Source organism: Physeter macrocephalus, unplaced genomic scaffold (genome assembly GCF_002837175.3).
Source record: "Physeter macrocephalus isolate SW-GA unplaced genomic scaffold, ASM283717v5 random_182, whole genome shotgun sequence".
Classification (NCBI taxonomy): domain Eukaryota; kingdom Metazoa; phylum Chordata; class Mammalia; order Artiodactyla; family Physeteridae; genus Physeter; species Physeter macrocephalus.
Window position 1 is genome coordinate 46,200 of NW_021145471.1, and position 15,986 is coordinate 62,185.

General features: G+C 57.9%; 1 protein-coding gene across 2 annotated transcripts in view; it reads right to left on the reverse strand.

The window, feature by feature from the left end:
- Positions 1 to 12,803: 12,803 nt before the first annotated feature.
- Positions 12,804 to 15,986, reverse strand: part of LOC114484936 (septin-9-like) — a 39,849-nt gene continuing 36,666 nt past the window's right edge. For both annotated transcript variants that reach the window (XM_028484530.2, XM_028484531.2), the window contains exon 2: positions 12,804 to 13,468. In XM_028484530.2, the coding sequence (XP_028340331.2) occupies positions 12,819 to 13,468 (650 nt within the window). In that variant the 3' untranslated portion in view covers positions 12,804 to 12,818. The remainder of the gene's footprint in view (positions 13,469 to 15,986) is intronic.

Sequence of the window (15,986 nt, forward strand, 5' to 3'; positions counted from 1 at the left end):
TGAGCCCTGGACGCCTCACCAAGCCAGCTCTTCCCATCAGGCACCAGATAGGCATTAGTCAGCAGGTAAACAGGCAGGGAGCCACAGACCTCAGGAGGGCCTGCCTTAGACCAGCACTAAGGAGAGGGGGCATCATTGCAGGGGTGAAAATAGAGCCCCCCCTCCTGGGCTGGGCTACTGGGCTGTGCAAGGAAGTGGACCCGACTGCCAGGGGAACGGGCAGGGGTCACATCATGACTCAGGCGTGCCCTGGGGTCACCAGTGACAACGGTGACCATGGGTGTTACCTACCCGCCAGCTGGGCTCCCCATCCCCGTGCAGAGGAGGGAGTGGACACAGCAAGTTCTGCCAGAGCAGGAGGCTGCGTCTGCAAGGGTGACCCGCCCCGGGGAGGGACAGAGCCCCTCTGTTCACACAGCAGTCTCCTCGCACCCCTCAGGGGTCCCCCAAGATCTGTTTCTGCCCTGTCAGAGGTAAGGCAAGGCGTGAAGTCTGGGTGACGGCAGATGAGAGGAAGTGGGCCTGGAGACAGTGACTTAGGAGAACGGGCTGTCAGGCTGGCCTTCGCGGCCCAGGGACCAGGCGACTGGGGGGCTCAGAGGAAGGGAGGGGCGGGCCGCTCCCTGGGACGTGACAGCCAGCCCTCCCCACCTCCAAGCTGTGGCCGCCACGGTTAAAGTTCCAGCTCCTCCCGGGCCACAAGGGCCTCATCTCAGGCCAGACACGCCCCCCGCAGCCGGTCCCACGGCCCTGCACGGGAAACAGGACGCACAGGTCTCAGATGATGGCCGGGGCTGTGCTCCCGCCAGGGCCTGGCCGAGCTGAGGCTGCCTGGAACCGAATATGCTGTTTGGCCAGCTCAGGGAGCCCCCAGAAGGAGGGCATTTTTGGTAGAGCATCTGGAGACCTCGCTGGGATAGACAGGAAAGGAGGCCCTGCTGCATCCCTGGGGCCTTGGAGGCCAGCCGGGCAGTAGAAGCCGGCTCAGCAGGTCTGAGTGGGCAGGGCTGCCTTCTCACAGCCAGCAGAAGCCCAGGCCTGAGCTCTGGACCCCCTTTATTACTCCTCTTGATCCCACTGGATCTCCGGGGGTGCAAGGGACCCTCCTCTCCCCGTCACACTCCATTCAGGGGGACAACGCCTCGGTACAGATGCCAGACGTCCAACAGCAAAATGACAGGCTGGAAGGGTGGCTGTACTGCTCCCCCCATCCCCACCCCACCGAGGACGCTGTTCCACCAGCGCCTTCCTGCCCCCAGGCACTCCCCCCCCGCCCCCCCCCCCCCACCCCGCCACTGCCGTCCCTGGCAGGTGCTGCCGTCTGCAAGTTCAAAGTCCTCAGCCCTTCAAACCTCAACCCTCTTGGGCCGAGACCAGGGAGTGCAACTTTTAAAGGGACCGCCAAAAAACTCAGGAATCAAGACACATCATATTTCAATGCAATATTTTTTGAAAATCAAACGTTTGCAAAAAATCCTTAATGAGCACAATCTAACAGGGCGGGATTCGGGCGAGGAGAGTGCAGCAGGGCTGTGCATGTGCCTGGCCCATCTTTCTTGAAAATGTGGATATTTGTTCATCAAGGATTTGGGGGGGCACAATTTTGATTTTTAAAAGCATTGCATAAAAATACTATTTCTCTCGATTCTCTTGATTCTGGCGCTCCCCGCCCCCTCTGCTAAATTGTGTGCCCCCGAGGAGTGCCTCACTTGCCCTCATTTCGGGCGTGTTCTTCTTGCTTTCACCCACCAACCTCCAGGGGTCCACACCCAAGCTCGACCTTGAACCCAGGACCACCCTGGTTAGGGTCACAACCTCCTGGTGCCGGCGATAATTCCCGAGCTGCCTCGCCTGCTTCACTTTCCTCTTTGGCCCTCGCCACGGCTAATGGGCTTTATGTTTTACTGTTTGCTTTGTTTACCCTCTGCCTCTTCCCATCAGCACATAAGCCCCAGGAGGACAGGATTTTTCTCTGTATGTTCAGCACCGATGAATTCCTCAGCGCCGCGAACAGTGCCTGGTACATGTCAACGCTCAACCCTTCCTGAATAAACAAACACTCCCGGCACGATAATCTCTAGGAAATCTGATCAGGCCCTGGTGAAACACCTCTGGTGGATTGGCCCCATAACACAGCATCCAGCCCACGTCTGGCCCGCCCCGCCTTCAGCCCACCGCCTAGGCCAGCGTGTCCCAAACTGTGGGTCCTGACGCTTTAATGGGTCCTGAAGACGAGTTAGGGAGTCATAACCAGCATTATTTTTTTACATTTAAAAAGAATACATTCATACTAGAAGAACTAGAAGAAGAAGGTAGAAACAACCCAAATGTCCCTCAGCTGATGAATGGATAAACATGATGTGCTCAGTCCATAAATGGAATATTACTCAGCTAGAAAAAGGGATGCAGCCCTGATCCAGGCTACAACACGCAGGAACCTTGCAACACTATGCAAAGGGAAGGAAGCCAGTCACAAAAGACCACACACTGTATGATCCCATTTCTAAGAAAGGTTCACAACAGGCAAATCTACGGTCATTGTTTAGGGCTGGGAGAAACGGGGGTGGGGGACAGGAGGTGACAGTTAATGGGGACAGAGATTCTTTTCGAGGTGATGAAAACGGTCTAAAATTGGATGTGGCGACAGTTTCACAACCCTGTAAATAACTAAAAACCAATGGATTGTACACTTTAAATGGAAGAACTGAATGGTATTATGTGAACTGTATCTCAAAAGAGCTGTTTTTAGAAAATAAGAAAAGCTCCCCCGTCCAAAGAAGCACACACAGCAGGTGTGAAGGTGTGGCAGGCACACGATAAAGGTAAGAAGTACTCCGTGGAAATATTGTTTCATTTGTATACACACCACACACACACATCTACACATACGTGTGTCCTGGTTTGTGGTGTGGGGGCTGCAGTCCAAAATAAGTTTGAAAGCCACTCTCTGGGCAACATCAAACTCAGGATTCCAGAAAGCCAACGGCCCTTCACCTGCCTGGAACACTCTGCCCCCTTCAAGACCAAGGGCCCTACCCCCCGCCCCCCACCTCCAAGAGGTCTCTGCTGGCAGGGTTGGGGGGCTCCCTCCTCGGGGTGCCAAGGCCCTCCGGACTCGTCCCTCTCAGAACACTTGTCACACTGCACTGCACGCATGTTTCGGAGGGAGCGTCCCCAGGACGTGGGCTGTGTCCCGGCCACCGACGCATATTCTCCTCTGAGGACAGTGCCAGGCCCAGGGCAGCAGCTCAGGTGCACAGACTGATGGTGGCAAAACCATGGGGGGCTGGCCCCTCACCACCCCCTCTACACCCCACTACCTCCGAAGGATCTGAGGGATTTGTGTTTTTTTTTTTTTGCGGTACGCGGGCCTCTCACTGTTGCGGCCTCTCCCGCCGCGGAGCACAGGCTCCGGACGCGCAGGCCCAGCGGCCACGGCTCACGGGCCCAGCCGCTCCGCGGCACGTGGGATCTTCCCGGACCGGGGCACGAACCCGCGTCCCCTGCCATCGGCAGGCGGACTCTCAACCACTGCGCCACCAGGGAAGCCCGATCTGAGGGATTTTAAATAGCTTCCAGGATGATTTTCTAGGGAAAAAAAAAGGTATAAAATAGGAGGAAACAAACCCTAACCTCAAACAAACCTATGGAAAAAACTTTTTAAAGGATGAGGCTCCCACAAAAGTATCCAGCTCAGATGGTTTCACTAGTGAATTCTTCAAACGTTTTAACACAGAGATGATCGTGTAGCCGCTTAAAATGTTCCAGAACACAGAGGGGGGTAAAGAAACGCATCCAAATTATTTTTGCTAAGCCAGCACGACACTGACACCAAAATTGATAAAAATAGCAGGCGCACACATGCCCAACACGCTGTAGACCAAGCTCACGCGTGTATATCCGCGCAAGAATTGTGGATCTCTACCTCGCTGTTTAAACCCAAATAAATTCCAATGGATTAATGATTTCAGTACATAAAAATGAAACCATAAAAGTACCAGAAGAAAACCTGAGTGAATTTTTTTTCTATGATTTTGGAATGCAGGAGGCCTCTAAGCAGGACATAAACCTCCACAAGAGAAAACAAAAAGAATAAACTTGACAACCTAAGGGTTAAAAATCTCTGTTTAGAAGAACACACTAGACACAAAATTAAAAGTTAACAACTGGGGGCTTCCCTGGTGGCGCAGTGGTTGAGAGCCCGCCTGACGATGCGGGGGACGCGGGTTCGTGCCCCGGTCCGGGAAGATCCCACGTGCCGCGGGGCGGCTGGGCCCGTGAGCCGTGGCCGCGCTGAGCCTGCGCGTCCGGAGCCTGTGCTCCGCGACGGGAGAGGCCGCAACGGTGAGAGGCCCGCGTACCGCAAAAAAAAAAAAAAAAAAGGTAACAACTGGGAAAAAGCACTTGTAACAGCTACGACAAAGGTGTACCAAGAACTCTTAAACAAACAAACAGACAAAAATCAAGAAAATGATTAATGACCCAACTGGGAAAAAAAGGAACCTAGGACGGAAATGAGCAGTTCACAGGGAACCTAGGGCCCTTGGCCTGTAAGCAGAGGAAAAGATACCCACCCACCCACCCCCAACTTAATAAGAGATGCACAAAATAAAACACCCATCAGATAGATTTCTACTTCTCTGCCCAGGGCAAGGGACACAGTACCTCTCTCTGTCACGACCAGAAACTGACGTAGCTGCTTTAGAAGCCAATGTGGGAACATGGATCAAAATCTTAAATGCACACATCCTTTGGTGCAGAAATTCCACTCCTAAAGGTTTATCCAACGTGTGCACATATATAAGCGTGGAAGATGATCATGGAGCCTCGTTTATCACAGAGGAAGCCGGACAAGGATGGCAGGACCATGTCAGGGCCGAGGACGCAGCTGTTACGAGGAATGTGCCCAGTCTACATCCACGGTGTCATTAAATGGGGAAAACACACACACGCAAAATCCAGAAGGACACACGGTGCGCCCCACCATCCACGTGGGCTATCCTGGGGAAAGGGTGGGAGATCAGGAGAGACAGAGTTCCTTTTCACATTTCACGTGACCTTGACTTTTTCTCTCCTACCAATGGTCACGCACTGCTTTTGAGAATTAGAAGAGAAAAAGGCAACGGGGCAGACGGGGCCGAGGGAGCCAGGGATACAGACCAGAGCGTGGACTGCAAGCTCGGGGAGGGAGAGGCACCGTGCAATGGCCAAGCTGAGCCCGTTCGTTAAATAAGGCTGCATTTGGTTTTCATTTATGAGGTTTTGTTTAACAAAACCTCCCGGGTGCTGGGCCTGCACTGGCGGTCCTCACACGTTAGCACTTTCGTTCTAACAACGCTGTGCAGGAGGAATGAGGTCCATTGCGATGATGAGAAAAAGGACTGAAGAGAGCACAGGTCATCAGGCCAGGGCAGTCTGAGGGCCATTTCCCCCAAGAACAAGTGGGCAAGGCCTCCCGAGTGGCTTCCTGCTGGAACATTCTGTGCTCCTAAGTTGTACCCTCTGTGTGTTATATTTTAGAAGGAGGGAGATGGAAGAGGTGACCTCCAAGGCCACTTCCACTTCCCAGTTCCTTGCTGGGACCAGCGCTGGTCTCTCTGAACTGCATTGGACAGACCAGGGATCTCCAAACCAGGCTCCCTAGAGCCCTGGGCTTCCACAGCGGTGTGCCCAGTGACAGCATGGGAAAAGGGACGGGAGGCCTCCCTGCTCAGAGAACTGGACGCTCAGTCCTGGGCACGAGCTGCCTTTGCTCATTCGCTACAACCGGTAACTCCGGGAGCCCCTGGGATTCCAGGGGGGCGTCTGTGACACCCACAGAAAGGCCCAGGTCAGGGAAAGCCAGGGTGGCTAAAACGTGGAAAGGAAGTCATGCCTGGACCCCTCCTCACCGCCCACAGCTCTCAGACATGCGGCCCCAGGTCCACATTTAGCCACGTCAGGCCCGTGGGAACCACGTGGCATCATCCTTCAGGCTGCCTGTTGGAACCCGGGGTCTGGGCAGGGCCGCCCACACTTCGGGGCGCCAGGCGGGGGTCCGAGCCGCTCCTCCGGTGCTGAATGTGCCCTCTGTCCACAGAGCGTGGCTGTCCGCGCGGGCGTCTCCCCCGGACAGCAGCCCCATTGTGCTGTCCCTGGCTCCCAGCAGCTGTCCTGGGCGGAGAGGCTGCGGCTGCAGACACAGCCCCTCTCCTGGCAGCTGCTCGGCTTCCCAGGTCAGGCACCCAGGAGGCCTCACCCAGCACCACGTGTCTGGGGCCCGGGCTCCGTCCCTGGTCAGGGCTGCAGCCCCCAAGCTGCAGGGAGGCAGCGCGGGGACCCGCCTGCAGCGCTGGCCTCCCTGCCCGGCCCGCTCCCGCAGCTGTGCCCAGCTCTATGTAAGGCATTCCGCAGCTGCTCGGCTGCATTCCCTGGATGGGCCCGCATTCCTCCCTCACCACTGGGCTGGGCTTGGCAGACAGCTGGAGGGCCGGGGGCGGGGGAGGTGGGTGCTTTCTCCCGGGCCCTGGAGCCACGCTCTGTCCTCCCTGCCCCCTACTCTGCCCCACCTTGGAGGAGACACACCTGGGCCTGGCCACCCCTCCGCCACATCCTCCTGTCCCCCCATGCATGGGGACCTCCTGCTTCAGACCGAGATGTGCACGGGCCTCAGGGTCAACGCAGAGGAGAGCGTCTGTTCTTAAAAGGCGGAAAGAGAAAGGGCCCCAATCCCCAAAGGTGAGGGTGCCTGGATGCCCTCTGGGGCCACGACGGGAACAGCGAGGAGCCCAGAGCAGAGGGGTCTGTGGGGCAAGGAAGCCAGGTGGGAACATTCCTGCAGGAGGTGCAAGGCAGCCAGGTGGGAACATTCCTGCAGGAGGTACAGCCTTTTTCCCACCAGAATAGAAACACGCAGCCCCACACAGAAGAAAACTCTCCAGGCTAAGGCCCCAAGGCCCTGAGAGATTCAAGTTCACTGCTCTGCTTTGCCAGACACAAACGAGACCCTCAACATTTATGAAGCTCCTGCCATATGCCAGGTGCTGGGATGAAAGGGTAGACAAGGTGCAGACCCCGGTAGTGGGGAGTTCACAGTCCAGGGACAGGCCCAGCGTGGACCCTGGTTAGTGAGTTGTCCTGCGAACACAGAGGGTGTCTAGGGAGCCTTTGCAGAGCTGGCCCTTCCTCCCTAAGCAGATGGCGGTCCCCTTCTCCCCCCCTTCACGCTCTCTGATCCACACACACACTTCTGGAGCACGTCACGGTCCCCCCACTTCACTGGCTGACCCCTTCCCACCCTTCAGACTCAGCTCAGATCTCACGTTCCCCAAAGCCTTCTCTGCCCAGCGTCCTCCGTCCCCATGTCCCTGTGCTTGTAGCCTCCCACGATTCCCCGTGGAAGTGAGATCTTCCCTGTTCTGCCCCAGCCCCTAACACAGGCCTGGCGCAGCAGGCACCCAGGTACACCCGAAGGCGGCAGGCTCACCTCGTCTGCCCAAAAGCCACGCCCACCGCCAGAGGCGTAGGGGGCCTGACGTCCACCTTCCTCAAGGCTCTACCCACGACCAAAGATATTTCTAGATGTTTTTAGTCGTAGGGAAACCGGAGGAAGACACTCGCTGCGTCTGCCCCACCCCAATGTCACGCCCACATCACCAGGGACTCCTGGTACCACCGTGGACTGGATACCTGTCTTGGTTATTGGGGGCTGGGTAGGTGCAGCTGTACCTGGACAGCTCAGACCCCCTACCACCACTGTTGCCTCGGGCCAGCAAGCCCAACGCCTCCCTCGTTTGACAGATCAAGAAACTGAGGCTGGGGAGTGGGGGGCAGGTTGGGGGGGACGCGAAGCGATGGCTCAGAACCAGTCGGCCGGTGGGGTGGAGCCAGGACACACCCAAGAACTCAGCTGGGCGCCAGTCCGAGGACACCCTACTCGCCACGCGGCCCGGTCACCCCAGCCTCCCCCATGGCCTCCAGTGAGCATCCAGAGACGGCAAAGAACCAGACCCACGAGTGAGCGGCCAGCGCCCGCCTTATAAGGCAGCCTCGGGGAAACTTGGCCGGTGGAACCAGGGGGGTGGCTCCCGGGGGAGGGAGAGCGACGAGCCTGCCACACAGACACGGTTCTGGGTCCTGCAGCCCAGCCCCACCCAGAGCCACCCAGCTGGCGGCAGGGGGACCTGGGAGGGGAGGCAAGGCCGTTGCCACCCAGAGCCTGAGAGAGGAGCAGGGATGGAGGGTGTCAGGTCCAGGGGCAGGGGCCAGCAGCCTCGGAAACCAAGAACCCAGCACGCCAGAGTGAGCGGATCAGACCTGTGGGTTCCTGGTTGACCAAAAAAGTATCTGCTTGATCCTTGGAGAGTCCCATGGGGTCCCTGCAGCCCCTGCATCTGCCTACAAGAGCCACTACAAAGCCATCCCCATGTCACTCCTCCAACATTGTTTTATTGAGCACCTGTTATGTCCAAGTCACTCGGTATCTCATGAGAGTCTTTCAAAAAAAAAAAAAAAAAGACAACAGCCCCAGCCTCAAGTAAGCTAGAATCCAGTTCAGGGCATGGAGGGAATTCTGAAGAAGACGTAGCAAACGTTAAGAGCGGGTATCGCTGGCTTACAGGTGAATTATAGTTTCTTTCCAATGTCTATATTTTCCAAATTTTAAAGAAACAGTACTGTGAAAAACTGTTTTTGCATTAAAAAAAAAAACATCTAGCAGAGGAAAGAAGGTTCATTCACAAATAATTTACATTCCAAGACAAACACACGATATTATACATGAGAAAGATGCAAAAAGGCACGGGAATCAGAGGAAGTGAGGCTAGTTCCAGTTAGTGGGAGAGGTGCCATTTGAGCAGGACTTTGAAGGATGCGTAGGAGTTTGAAAAGCAGTGATGTGAAGAGGAGCAGGGCTGGGGATCAGATCAGTGCAGAACCGTTGTGAGGAAAGGTGGCCAGTGGGAGACCATGGAAGGACCAGAGCAGGAGGAGCTGGGGAGCAGGGAGGTATGAGGTGGACAAGAGGGTGAATCCATCGTGGAGGGCGGGGGCCCGGGCGAGTGAGCAGTGAGAGCTCATCGTGGGCAAGGATTTCATCAGTGCTGTGCTTTAGGGAGGTCTGTCTAGGAACAACTTAGCTGAGGTCCCAGGACACCCTGTCCTGCACCCACAGTCACAGTCTGGAAGGCTTCCTGGAGGTAGAGGCAAAGGGCTGAGTCTGATCCGAGGGCACAGAGCTCCCTACCTCCCTGATCCTTTGCCCCCGCAGCGCCAGCTGGCCCTCAGGGGTAAGGGATAGTGAGCCCATGGAGGGCAGTCAGAGCAGGCAGGCCCTGCAGGCTGGGGGGCTCCTGGGAGCTCCCAACCCAGCCCCGCCACGGAAGGGCGGAAGGGGATGGGAGTGCCAGGTCTGCAGGAAAGATGGACAGGAAATGAGGCCGAGGGACAACCGGATCTGTGCCTGGAGGGGCTGGATAGGCCGAGACCAGAGGAGGGGGAGGGAGGGAGAAGCGGACGGAGCCTCAGAACAGGGGCGTGGGGGGAGCTAAGACCCGGGGCTCTGCAGAAGCCACTGCAATAGATGCAGGGAACACCCCTCCATCGGGTGGAGGACCCTGCCCTCCACCTGGACTTGCCCAGGACCTCAGGACTGGACGTCCAAGCGAGCAGGTGAAGGCCAAATTTCCCAGCCCACAGAGGGCCTTGCTTCCTCCCCGCCAGCCCACTTCTCACCCCGCGTTACTTCCAGGCTCACCCCACAGTGACTTCTGTTTTAAATGAAGAGAATCCTCCCAGAGTCATCCAAGCCCCCACCTCCTCCAAACCCGAGCATCCTTCCTCTTTGCAGTATCTGTCCAACGCCCCCGCCTGGTTCAAATGCACCTAAAGGTTCTCAACCTGTGAGCCCTGGGCTCAGAGAGCCCCCGCCCCATCCAGCCAATAGGACATGGAGGAGGCGGGCTCAGCACACTTGTGAGTTCACACATGTGCACACCCATGACTGGCACATACGCCGACCCCCAGTTCGTGCTCCAGGGGCGGGAAGGCAGCCCCCGCCGCCGGCCCGTGGACCTCTCCACGAAGAGCTGGACTTCCATCTGCACAGAGAGGGGCTGCGGGTCCAGGGTGCTGGCGCCCAGCTCAGGCACTGAAATGCTTTTCCCTGGAAAAACCACACAGGCCCAACACCAGGCTCCCCAACACCTCTGGACTGCGGCCCCAGCTGGGAATGCTCTTCTCTCTCCGTCTTTCCCTGGTTAAATCCCATCCTCTCCAAAACTCAGCTGCTGAGGCCCGGGCTCCCGAGGGCTCTCCCACAGCCCCGCCCACTCGGTTCCACAGCCGTTGTTCACGTCCCGCTCCCGAGGCAGAGCTGGCCTGACCAGTGCCCACGGTCCAGCCTGACCAGCGGCTGCCGCTGGAGGAAGACGTTCTTAGACGTGCCCAAGGCCGCGCCCCGCCCCGCCCCGCCCGCCCTGACGACTCAGGCCGGTGCCACCCTGAGCAGACACCCCCTGCCTGTCCCCCAGAGCAGGACCACCTCCTCGGGCATGCAGTGCCAACTGTCATCAAGATCTGGACGGTGACATCCTCACCCCTGTGACGCGGCTATATCCGGCAGCAAAGGCCCCGGACCAGCAGAAGATCGCGAGGAAACAGTCTCCCGGCCGCTCCCCAAACACCAGCCATGCGTCCTGGCATTGGCACCAGCGCACCTGGGGGGGCGGGGCGTGGCTCTGCAGGGTCACGTCTGGGGAGATGCAGATTCACACACCAGGGCTGGAAGGGACCTCTTGGCCCCTGCTGCCCACAGCGTGGCCCAGCGTCAGAGGAGATTCAGTCAGCCCCTCGGCCCACCCGACCTGCTCGGTCAAATGTGCATTTGCGCGGAATGCAGCTGCTCTACCAACACCCCTACCCGACCCCATCACAAGCGCCCAAGTCCACCGACCACAGGAAAATTCTCATTCGAAAGGGAAAACCTGAAAGAACTCAAAGTGAGGACTCGAGATACCTGCACACCCATGTTCACAGCAGCTTTATTCACAAGAGCCAAGCGGTAGGAGGACCCCAGGCATCCATCAACAATGGATGGATAAGCAAAGTGTGGTCTACACATGATGGAATATTACTGAGCCTTAAAAAGGAAGGAAATTCTGACACCTGCTACAACATGGATGAACCTTGAAGATGTGCAAAGAGAAACAAACCAGACACAAAAGGACAAATATTTAGGATTCCACCTACATGAGGTACCCAGAGTAGTTAAATTTGTAGAGACAAAAAGTAGGATGGTGGGTGCCAGGGGATGGAGGGGGAGGGGGAGTTAGTACGTTACGGGGACAGAGTTCCAGGTGGGGAAGATGAAAAAGTTGTGCAGATGGATCACGGTGACAGTTGCACAACAACATAATGTTTTTAATGCCCAGGCACTGTACACTTAAAAATGGCTACACCAGGGCTTCCCTGGTGGCGCAGTGGTTGGGAGTCCGCCTGCCGATGCAGGGGACGCGGGTTCGCGCCCCGGTCCGGGAAGATCCCACAGGCCGCGGAGCGGCTGGGCCCGTGAGCCGTGGCCACTGAGCCTGCGCGTCCGGAGCCTGTGCTCCGCAACGGGAGAGGCCCACAACAGTGAGAGGCCCGCGTACCGCAAAAAAAAAAAAAAAAAAAAGGCTACATCAGTCAGTGTTGTTATGTGTATGTTACCACTATTAAAAATCATTTTTAAAAGGTATATCAAAATCCCAGAATGTTCTGCCTGTTCAACCCAAAGGACACTTACTGAATATTTACTGAGCTCCGAGTCCCGGGACCAGAACTGGACCCAGCTTTCACTGGGCTTCCAACCCAGCCGGCACCTTAACACAGCCCATGGGGCCAAGACCCTCCCTGGGGGGCAGTACCGGTGTCCCCACGGGATGGGCACCACCTCCCCGTGAGCTCCCCGTGAGCACAAGTCCGGGTTTGGACCCTCCGAGGATGGTAGCCAAGCAGAACAGCCCCGCACGGAGCTGTGAGCCGGAGTCACGGCGCTCCCTGGCCTGGGACCCCCTCCAGGCAGCCCTGAGAATATTAGCATGCAGAGATGAGGCATTCTCACGCTCCCTTTGCATCTGGCCACAACCCTCCCTACCTGGGAAGGAAGAAGAGGAAGACCCTCCTGCGCAGAAAACCCCTCCTCACCCCCTGCCCCGGGGGTACCAGCAGGGCAGTCACAATCCCTTCCTGAGCAGGAGCCTGCCTCCCCACGGCCCAGTGACCACCAGCCACCAAGAATGTGACAGCCTGGGGCTTCCCTGGTGGCGCAGTGGTGGAGAGTCCACCTGCCGATGCAGGGGACGCGGGTTCGCGCCCCGGTCCGGGAAGATCCCACATGCCGCGGAGCGGCTGGGCCCGTGAGCCATGGCCGCTGAGCCTGTGCGTCCGGAGCCTGTGCTCCGCAACGGGAGAGGCCACGGCAGTGAGAGGCCCGCGTACCGCAAAAAAAAAGAATGTGACAGCCTGTCCTAGGGTCTCAAACCCATCCAGCCCCGACACAAGCCTGCCCCGGTTCCTGCCCCCAAGTCCTGGACTCACAGCAGAGGTTACACCACGGCCCTGTGGACCAATTAACAGGGGCCCTCCACAACCCAGAGATTCTTTGCCAAGTCTAACTCAAATCCAACTTGCTGCATCTCGGTCCATCCTCCGTGGACAGAAAGAGCTGCCAGTCCCCTCCCCTGAGCCTTCGGAAGTATACGCGCTCCCCCTCCTCAATATTCAGTTTCTTCCTCCAAGACTCCAGGGCAAAGCCAGCTCCCCACCCCCCAAATCACTGCAGCTCGGAGGACCAGCACCTGCTACTCACCCTCCTGGCTCTTGGGTGGGGCCTCGGCCACGGGCGGCTGGGGCTTGGGCTCCAGCCTGCTCTGCAGCTGAGACATCGGGGTGGGTTCCGAATTCTCCAGGGTCTGGGGTGGGATGGGGGAGGCGGGCCCCTCGGCTGGCTTGGGCACCTGGATCTCGACCCTCTTGGGGGCTGCGTCGGCGGTGGGGATGGCGGGCACCTCAGGGATCTTGGAGGTGGGGGTCTCCATCCTCCGGTGGGCTGACTCCTGGGGCTTGACTATGGTGATCTCCGTCCTCCGAGGGGTGGGCTCTGGCGTCTTGTGGCCCAGTGCCTCAGCCCGCTTGAGCCCGAACCGGGACGGCCCAGCGGTGCCGGCGTTCTCTACCTGCTTGGACGAGATGTCGATGGAGATCTCGGTGCGCCGAGACACGGGCTCGGCCTTGGGCCCCGAGAGCTCGACCCTCCGCAGGGCAGCCTTGGGGGATCGCTGGCTGAGGGAGTCTACATGGCGGGCCGCGGGCTCTGAGTTCTTCACACCCAGGTCCTGGAACTTCTGCGTGGAGCTGGCCACAGAGGCCCGGAGCAGGGGAGTCTGGACCCTCCGGGTTGGGGTGGAGTTGGGCGTCTCGACCTCCTCGACCTCAAAAGATCTTTTCAAGGCTGAAAGAGAAAGCGAGGAGAATGTGGTAAGTGGACGGCTCGGGAACCCCTGGGAACATCCCGCTAACCGTCAACATCAGATGGCAGCTGGCGGGGATGCTACAGCAAGGGGCCCCTGGGAAGACTCTTGCGCCCTTCACCTCTCAGGAAGAAGAGAGGACAGCCCCACTCTACTAGGGGACCGAGGCACCAGCAGCCACGTGTTCTGGGAGACGGAGAAAAGGCGGAAGCTTGGAGGACGCCCCCTGTCCTCTCTGTCCTGCCGTGGCCATGGTCCCGCCAGCTACATTTTCTATAAGGATGCTCTGGCTCAAGCGAGGGGCCTTTGACTTCTTTCCCTCCTCACCTCCGCCCAACACAGACACCCTCAGCAAACACCACCAGCAGCAGCAGCGGTGGGGAGATGCCCCAATAATAACAGCCACAACCATAACCAATCAGAATCTCGATGGGGGGACTTCCCTGGTGGTCCAGTGGTTAAGACTCTGCGCTCCCAATGCAGGGGGCCCGGGTTCGATCCCTGGTCAGGGAACCAGATTTCGCATACATGCCGCAACTAAAAAGATCCCGCGTGCCGCAACTGAGACCCGGCGCAGCCAAATAAATAAAAATAAATAAATAAATACAAAAATTCACTAGGGAAAAAAAAAGAATCTCGATGGGAATGTCACCACCATATCAATAACAGCATGGACAGCCAACGCTGGAACTTTTAACACAGGCAAGGCATTGGGCTTACTGTGCATAAGCACATTTCCTCCCCACCCTAACCCCATGGTGTAAACGATGCTATAATCCCCTGATACAGATGGGAAAACTGAGGCCCAGGTGCTTAAGCAAAGTGCCCAGTGGCGTGGAGCGAGTAGCAGAGCCGGAGGACGCGTCTAACTCCGAGGCCCAGGGTTCTGACTCCTTTCTGGTGGAATAATGGAGATCCCGGGCGAAGTTCACACCGCTGCCTTTCTTAGTCCTCACACCGGCGGCTTCTGCCTCCATCCTCTACCACTTGCCCCAGGCAGACCTGGGCCCATGCAGGACACTGACCACCCAGCTCCCACCCCACAGCCCAGCATTTCCACCCGGCCACCCGCCACCTCCGCCAGGATCTGCTCCCTCCAAGGCGGTGGGGACAGTGCCTGAGAAGCCACTATCCCCACAGTCCCTGCAGCCGTGCTGCAAACGAGAACCAGCTGCTCCCGGTTACAAGGACCAGAGTGGGAAGGGGCCCGTGGGACAGGAACATGCACCAGCTCCTCCCCAGCCGGGCCCACAGCGCGCCCTCAGCGACCCACAGTGTCTCTCCCACCCCCTCTCCACCTCACCTCACAGCCCCAGGAGCCCGGGATTACAGGGATCCCCCCGCCAATTTCCTCCCCCGGCCCCCAACACCAGCTCTCAGGGCAATTCAGAGCGGCCCCTCCCTCCAGCCTCCCTTCCTCCAAATTCCAACACAGCCCTCGTCTCTTCCCCGTGGACATTACCTCCTTCAGAAGACCAGGGTGTAGTGGGTGGCTGAGTGGGTGGGTGGCCCGGGCCATGTGTGCTCTGAAGCACTGGATGTAGGGGGAAGCAAAGGAGACCCCAGACCCTGATACCTGGCTGCCGGAGTACCAGTTCTCCAAACGTGACACCCCTGGGGGACCCTGTCTAAGCCCTGGGCACACCTCCTTCTCGGTGGACAGAGGGCACAAAATCCTGGGTCACAAAGCTCGACCGTCCCAGAGGCCCTGCAGGGATGGGAAATGTCCTCCGAGGGAGGGAGCTGTGCAGATTTCGGGAGCGGGAACACCACCCCGCAATGACTCAGGGACACACCTGCTGTTGAGCTTCATTGTGGCCAAGGACGCATGTGTGTGCAACGTGGCCAGAGCGCCTGATTCAAGAGAATCTGAAAATCTGGATTTTTTTTTGTATGTTATCTCCTGATTTTTAAATGCTGGCACAAACAAAGCAAAACAAGCCCTTTAAAAACACTGTGCGGTCAAAGGAAATCACATCCAAGGGCTGCACTCGGCCAGTGGGCCCTGCCGTGACCTCGGGTTGATAAGACACATGGCCAAGTGCGGCAGGGGTGTGCCTGTGCAAGGACCCCACCTGGCGCAGCTCTGCCTCTCACCGGGGGCTGTCCAGCGGGGTACAAACTGCCCATCCAAAGAAGCCTCAAGTGCCCAGGGAGAGGTCAAGTGCCTGCTAAACTGGCCAGAAAGTCCAGGGCTGAGTGCCCGGAACTCTGTCCTCTCATGGTTCCCAGGGCCTCCCGAGACATCTGGTCTACCCCCACCCCGAGAGCACTGTCCAAACTGTCCCTGATGGTGGCTCCCGTCTGTCTGTGAGCTCCCTCGAGGAGGGGTCCACACCCACCCACCTAGGCATGTGCATGTCCAAGAGTACTTCGTGTTAGCTCCTTGGGGCCAAGTTGGGAGAACAGGAACTAGGTGGATGAGGGCTCTTTCCCAGGTTTGCCCCATAGGAATAAGATGACCTTTTCCCAGGAATCCCGACAAGGTCTGTGCCCCTG